This window comes from Mustela nigripes, chromosome 7, assembly GCF_022355385.1.
Source record: "Mustela nigripes isolate SB6536 chromosome 7, MUSNIG.SB6536, whole genome shotgun sequence".
Classification (NCBI taxonomy): Eukaryota; Metazoa; Chordata; class Mammalia; order Carnivora; family Mustelidae; genus Mustela; species Mustela nigripes.
This window is the reverse complement of record NC_081563.1, coordinates 113,864,226-113,872,260: the sequence shown is the minus strand read 5'-3', so window position 1 is coordinate 113,872,260 and position 8,035 is coordinate 113,864,226. Positions and strand designations below refer to the sequence as shown.

The window sequence follows — 8,035 nt, the reverse complement described above, 5'->3', positions numbered from 1 at the left end:
CCCTCAGATTGTTTTTCAGAGTCCATAGACTCTCATGGCTCACTCCCCTTCCAATTTCTCCCAACTCCCTTCTCCTCTCTAACTCCCCATGTCCACCATGCTATTTGTTATGCTCCACAAATAAGTGAAACCATATGATAATTGACTCTCTCTGCTTGACTTATTTCACTCAGCATAATCTCTTTGAGTCCCGCCCATGTGGCTACAAAAGTTGGGTATTCATCCTTTCTGATGGAGGCATAATACTCCATAGTGTATATGGGCCATATCTTCCTTATCCATTCGTCTGTGGAAGGGCATCTTGGTTCTTTCCACAGTTTGGTGACCGTGGCTATTGCTGCTATAAACATTGGGGTACAGATGGCCCTTCTTTTCACTACATCTGTATCTTTGGGTAAATACCCAGTAGTGCAATGGCAGGGTCATAGGGAAGTTCTATTTTTAATTTCTTGAGGAATCTCCACACTGTTCTCCAAAGAGGCTGCACCAACTTGCATTCCCACAAACAGTGTAAGAGGGTTCCCCTTTCTCCACATCCCCTCCAACACATGTTGTTTCCTGTCTTGCTAATTTTGGCGATTCTAACTGGTGTAAGGTGGTATCTCAATGTGGTTTTAATTTGAATCTCCCTGATGGCTAGTGACGATGAACATTTTTTCATGTGTCTGATAGCCATTTGTATGTCTTCACTGGAGAAGTATCTGTTCATATCTTCTGTCCATGTTTTGATATGATTGTCTATTTTGTGTGTGTTGAGTTTGAGGAGTTCTTGATAGATCCTGTATATCAACCTTTTGTCTGTACTGTCATTTGCAAATATCTTCTCCCATTCCGTGGGCTGCCTCTATGTTTTCTTGACTGTTTCCTTTGCTGTGCAGAAACTTTTGAATTTGATGAAGTCCCAAAAGTTTATTTTTGCTTTTGTTTCTGTATAGTTTTCTAAACCTGCACTAGTAGGAAATGTGTTGCTAAAGTAGCACATCTCCCAGAATAATTCTCCCCAAACCTTCTCCAAGAAAAATGGCCACTGAGATCAATGGACTAGAGACATCTTCCCAAAGAGCAGAACAGAGAGAATACAAACTAAAGAATTCTCTACACTGGTAGGAAAGAAACCCTTGCTGTTGTCCATCAGGATGATGCTATATGCTATGTTATCTCTACCTTTTCTCCTCCTTGCTGATTCTAAGTGAAATTGTATATTTAGGTATTCTATTATTCTCCTATCACTGTATATTGCTTGTCTGTGAGTAATTAAACTTATCTAAGATATGGGGATGAAAATCAGCTACCCTTTGGATGGACTGAAGTGATAGACACAACACTCAGAGATCTTAGACTTAGATGAATGCAGTAAATGGAATAGCCCTCATTATTTAAATTACTTTATTCATACTTAGAAGTGAACACATGTCTACCCTGGTCTAGCAGGGTAGAGAGCCAAAGTAGAGAAAGCACAGATTATTCTCACCAGCAGTCTACAGCCTACAGAAGGCATCACATGGGATGAGATAGAACATGCTGTGTCTCTGAATTCCATGTGGGAGTAAAGTGAGTAACCTCAAATTTCCTGTGCCTACCTACGTGGTGCAAAGTCCACAGTTCAGGCGTTTAGGAACACACTTCATATCATACCATCTGTTCTAGTTTGGTGCATAAGACTCCAAGTCTCTGAGGAAGGTGACATAGTGTGCAACTTACTGGACAAAGAGCTTTGTCTGCCACCTCTTATGGGAAGTCTGGCCATGAAGCTCCTCCTGATCATTGCAATTCTGCTGTTCCAGAAGTCCAAAGGTAATCCAGAGCTTTCCGGAAATAGAGTATTTCCAAGAAGAAAGGGAATTTCATACTTCATGGTAGTTAGGAGATAGGGCCCCTTGGAATGCTTGAACTCTACCCAGTGTTGCCAGAAATTTCCTCCTCCTGATGCCTTCTACCACAGCACTGTTCTTTTATTTTTTTTAATAACCATTGTACTGTTCTTAAGAAGCAGTATTTACAGAGTTGAAAAGAGGCCATAGGGCACCTGAGTGGCTTAGTGGGTTAAAGCCTCTGCCTTCAGCTCAGGTCATGATCTCAGGGTCCTGGGATCGAGTCCCGCATCAGGCTCTCTGCTCAGCAGGGAGCCTGCTTCCTTCTCTCTCTCTGCCTGCCTCTCTGCCTACTTGTGATCTTTCTCTGTCAAATAAATAAATAATCTTAAAAAATAAAAAAATAAAATAGGCCATAATTTTCTTCTGAGAAGGTGTCATTATAAAAAGGAATGAGCCCAATATCTAGGAATGCCTTTTATTTATTTGGACACAGTTTTTATTTACACCCAGCCATGTTTTCATCCACTCCAACATATATTTTAGTCTACAGAGTGTAAATAGTGAAGGAAGCACAAACTTTGGAGTCAGGTTTAAGAAATATGCTTTCAATGTCTACTAGTTTGTCAACCTCAGATAAATGGTAAAGCCTCTCTAAGCCTGTTTCCTCATTTGTGGAGGTAATGACACACGGATCCTGGAGGCTTTACTAAATAAGATTTGTAAGTCATCTAGCATAAGGCTTGACACATACTAAGAACTTAAAATTTAGTTTTTCTTCCTCTTCCAAAAGCAGGTCTCTTATATTTGACTCTTCTTACAGAATTAGTAATGGTCTGTCCCTGGCCCATCAAACTCCTAGGAATCAAAGAAAGGAGTTCTAGAATCTGGAGTTAGAGGCAGCATCTTTGCTGGCCTCAGAAAAAAAAAAGAAAAAGAAAAAAAAAACCTGATGCTCTTGGTGGAATCCATCTAGGCTCTATCTCAGGGGACTGTACAAGCCCAGAGCCAAAATCTGAACATCTTAACTCCATAGATCACTGAATGTATTTAGGATCACTAAAGAAAAGAATATATATCAAGGGGAGCAAAGTTCTGGGACTGAGAAATTCTTGCTTCTAGAGGGGGAAGGAAAATGAGGACTCAGAGAGAGTAAAACAAGTCCAAGATTATTGTGATGACACAGAAGCCAAAGAAAGATATGCAGTGGCAAAAATGTACAATGCTGAGAATTAAAAGGGGGAAAATTATAAAGGAAAAAATAACTGGACAATAAGACAGTCATTCTAGACCATGGTAATGAGTATGAACCCAAAAGCATAATCTGACTCATATATAAATACATAGGTGGGGCAGTAGTAAAAAGGTAGTGCCCTGGGAGCATTCAAATGGAGATAGATGTGTTGAGGTTCCCAGATGGGAGTATACAGTTCCATAGCCTGAAATCAAAGTTTTAGTTCCTTCATTTTTCAAAACAAGATCTGATGCTCTCGAAGAAATCCATCAGATATAGGATGGAAATTCAAAACCCAAGAGAAAATAAATATGAGTGATCAATTATACATAAACACTGAGGTTTACCTTCTCGGAGCATCCTTCTTAGGATCTTATTATGAGTATATGCCTGTGGATCTCCCATACACTTAACCTCTATAAACATCATCTGTCTTCCCCATTACCAAAGTTTCCTTTTAGTCTCAAACATTAATCTTGGCCTTTTCTTTATATGCACAGTAGCTGAACAACTTAAGAGATGCTGGGGTGAATATATACAAGGATATTGCAGGAAAATATGCAGAATAAGTGAAATACGTCAAGTACTATGTGAAAATGGAAGATATTGTTGCCTCAATATCGTGGAATTGGAAGCACGTAGAAAAATTACAAAGCCACCTCCTCCAAAGCCAAGAACATATGCAATGACTTTCCCTCAATATGATGATACACTTATAGAAGATTATCTAAGACCCAAGGCAAATTCTACATAAATCCAGCAGAATTTTCCTTTCCTTTATTTCTCACCCTACTCCAATAAAGGTGAAGATCTCCACATCTTTTCCTTTCTTTTTCCTTGACCCCCCCCCCAAATGACCTTACATCAGATTCTAATAAAGCTGTCTGTTTTCTGACTCGTTTGTTCTTTAAGAGACTGAACACTCAATATACCAAGGGATGAATTGATAAGGACAATTCAGAATCTCCCCCCTTGGAAAGGGGATATAATCAGCGCACTAAAAAGAACAAGAAACTCAGGAAAGTTGTCATGGAATTCAAGAGAGGGAAAGGTGAAACCAAGTATTCAGGGAAAATCACAAGTGAGTTTAAGATTATAGTGGTGACTTCTGAAATGTGTAGGATTTCAACCAGTGAGTGTTCATGAGAAGACAGTTTGCATGAACAGAATAAAATCAACAAATGTGGGGCACCTGGGTGGTTTAATGGGTTAAGCCTCTGCCTTCGGCTCAGGTCATGATTTCAGGGTCCTAGGATCGAGCCCCGCATCGGGCTCTCTGCTCGGCAGGGAGCCTGCTTCCTTCTCTCTCTCTCTGCCTGCCTCTCTGCCTACTTGTGATCTCTCTGTCAAATAAATGGATAGACTCTTTTTTTTTTTTTTAAATCAACAAATGGGAAGAAATTGTAACAAACAGGACATTTCAGGAAAATATACATGCACTTTGTTTGGTTGATGAATGGAGTTCCCAATCATGGAGCTCTATGAGGAAATCTCATTTCTTCAGCTTCTGTGTAAAAGCAGCAAGCTGGAAAGATAGAACTTCACTATCTGGAGCACGCTATATAAGGTATAGGCAGAAATAAACATATAACTCCAAGACAGAAGTTTTTAGTTGTTCCTTTGTTGTTGATGCTTTGTATGTTACCACTAGTAATGGATCCTTTTGGCGATTGGAGCTCTTTGGAGTTTGGAGGAAATGTAAAGGATTTAGAAATTGGTTTCAATTGCAGTATTGCATGAGACTTTATTGCCATCTAGATAAGCAAGATGACATAATGATAATCCATGTAAATAGTCCACCTAACTCTTAAAGATATAGCTTCTGGATATGATTAACATGAAAAATTTCCTTTCCAACTACATTTCGCACTCATTTACAGTTTTGTTTCTTATGTCATTTCACCAAGGTAACATCCACCACACAGATTTGTGGCTTGTTCTCTTAATTACTTCTTACCTCCTTTTCTAGGGTTGGGGCAGAGAAAATACATGATGAGCCCAGAGTATCTTGTAGTGTCAGAAAGCAAGGAAGTGCTTTAAAAATCAGAAGGCTGGGCAAGTTACTGAGACACATAAGTCACACTGAATGAATTTTGAGTGACCAAAGTTGGGACAATTTGAGCAATAAAATAACATAGCTTTGTATTATAAAACAATATAGAAATAAATATCCATGAGTCCATACTGATCTGAAAAATAATTAAACAAAATAAATTGGTGAGAAAAGACAGATTTCATATACAGAAGAACTCCAAGTAATTTATGTTGATACTCCCTCCTCAAGGAGGTGGAGCTTTGCCTCTCTCCCTTCAGTGAGTGCTGTGTTTAGTGACTTGCCTCCTAATGGTAGAGTATGGAAAGTGGCAAAAAGGTAATTTTACAATGGATAACCTTCAGATTCTATGGAGAAATCATGTTCATAGCATGAGCAAGTGAAATGATGTAATAAGAATAGCATTTCGCCTTTGCTGTCTTCCTCCCTAAAATCCATAACCCCAGTCTAACAATGAGAAAAATCTTCAGAAAAACCCCAATACAATGGCATTCTGCAAAATATCTAACCAGTACTCCTCAAATCTGTCAAATTCATCAAAAACAAATTTCTGAGAAACTGTCAAAGACCAGAGAAAGATAAGGAGACATGACAACTAAAGTAATGTGATATCCCAGATGAACTCCTGAATAGGAAAAGGACAGTAAGGAAAAACTAATGAAGCTGGAATAGTGTAGAGCTTAGTTAATAACAATGTACTTAGCTGTGACAAATGTACCATGGTATGTAAGATGTTAATAATAAGGGAAACCGGTTGATGAATACACAGAAGCTCTCTGTACTATCTTTGTATCTCTTCTATACACATAAAACTGTTCTTTTTTTTTAAGTTCATTAGATTTTAAAAATTAAACACAAAATCAGTTTGGTCATACTCTCTTTTTCTCATATTTATCTAAGAGATTCTCGTGTTATTTCTTTATTGAATGTTTGATAGAATCCACTGAGATTCAACTTCTTATAGGAAATTTTAAAATTATAGGTTAGGTTTCTTTAAAAGTTAAAGGACAATGGCAATTTTTTAGTCAACTCATATTTTTGCTTTTATTAGTTCTCCCATTTTATTAAGGTTTTTAAACCTGTATCAGCCTAAAATAATTATATTCCTTTTCTTTTTAATGCCTATAGGATATGTAGTGATGTCTCCTTTTCCATTTCTGATATTGTTTATTTATAACTCTTCTATTTTTTTTTCTTGGTAAGACTATTTACTTATTACTTTGAGTATTCTTTTAAAAATCAAATTTTCTTTGCTAATTTTTATTCTAGTTTCCAGTTCTTTAATATCTTCATTAATGCTTTTTTTTCTTTTTTTTTTAAGATTTTATTTTTTCATTTGACAGAGAGATAGAGAGCACAAGTAGGCAGAGAGGCAGGCAGAGCTCCATTCAGACCGAGAGGGAGAAGCAGGCTTTCCATAGAGCAGGGAGCCCAATCTGGGGCTCAACCCCAGGACCCTAGGATTGTGACCTGAGCCAAAGGCAGCTGCTTCACTGACTGAGCCACCCATGCGCCACTCATTTTTCAAAAACTTCACATGCTATAAAATTCACTGTTTTAGGTGTATAATATAATGCCTTATTTCTACTCTTTTGGTTTTAATATTTTCTTATTTTTTCTAATATTAGGTGAAGTTAAGTGATGTTTATCTTAGTTTTAACCTTTCTTCATTTCAAATATGAGTATTTTATAAACATATATTTTTATCCCCATAAAATATGAGTATTTTAAAGCTATAAATGTCCTCCTATACACAGCTTTAGCAGTGTCCCAGAAGTTTTTGGCATATAGTACCTTCATTATTATGTTATGAACCTTCTCACTTTACTTAGGTAAGTACACAAATAGAACCTTGATGATATTAAGACAATGAAGACTAATTTTCTCAATTAGTTATAGTTACATATATAGTAAGATTACTTTGATGATGTATAAACCAAGTCAAACAACACAACTTGAAAAAAAAAACAAAAAATAACCTACACAGAAACTTTTACACACTTGTCCCTCACACAATTTGTTCTCAACACGATCCTCTGTCTTGCCATGAGATTTTGTATGGTTTAAAACTGACAATTACGGAGGAGGAGTCAAGATGGCGGAGAAGTAGCAGGCCGAGACTACTTCAGCTAGCCGGAGATCAGCTAGATAGCTTATCTAAAGATTGCAAACACCTGAAAATCCATCGGCAGATCAAAGAGAAGAAGAACAGCAATTCTGGAAACAGAAAAACAACCTCTTTCTGAAAGGTAGGACCGGCGGAGAAGTGAATCCAAAGCGACGGGAAGATAGACCCCGGGGGGAGGGGCCGGCTCCCGGCAAGCGGCGGAGCAACCACGCACAAAATCAGGACTTTTAAAAGTCTGTTCCGCTGAGGGACATCGCTCCAGAGGCTAAACCGGGGCGAAGCCCACGCGGGGTCAGCGTGGCCTCAGGTCCCGCAGGGTCAGAGAAGGATCGGGGGTGTCTGAGTGTCGCAGAGCTTGCGGGTACTGGAACGGGAAAGCCGGCTACAGAGACAGAGCCGACAGTAAGCTCACAGCTCGGTGTTACCTTGAACCGGTCGCAGGCTCCGTGAGCTCGGAGCGCGGCCGGAGATCAGGCACACGGAAGTAACTGGGCGCTGTTCTCTAGGGCGCACTGAGGAGTGGGGCCCTGGGCTCTTGGCTCCTCCGGGCTGGAGACCAGGAGGCTGCCATTTGTATTCCCCATCCTCCGGAACTCTATGGAAAGCGCTCAGGGAACAAAAGCTCCTGAAAGCAAACCCGAGGATTACTCACACCGGCCCCTGATAAGGGCGGTGCAATTCCGCCTGGGGCAAAGATACTTGAGAATCACTACAACAGGCCCCTCCCCCAGAAGATCAACAAGAAATCCAGCCAAGACCAAGTTCACCTACCAAGGAGTGCGGTTTCAATACCAAGGAGAGCAGCAGAA

The 8,035-nt window shown here is 39.4% G+C and overlaps 1 protein-coding gene across 1 annotated transcript; it reads left to right on the top strand.

Moving 5' to 3' along the window:
• The first annotated feature begins 1,745 nt into the window (after window positions 1-1,745).
• Window positions 1,746-3,799, top strand: DEFB127 (defensin beta 127). The gene is made up of 2 exons (XM_059407944.1): window positions 1,746-1,794; window positions 3,546-3,799. Exons 1-2 carry the CDS (start codon window positions 1,746-1,748, stop codon window positions 3,797-3,799), a joined length of 303 nt encoding a protein of 100 aa, XP_059263927.1.
• The last annotated feature ends 4,236 nt before the right edge of the window (window positions 3,800-8,035 follow it).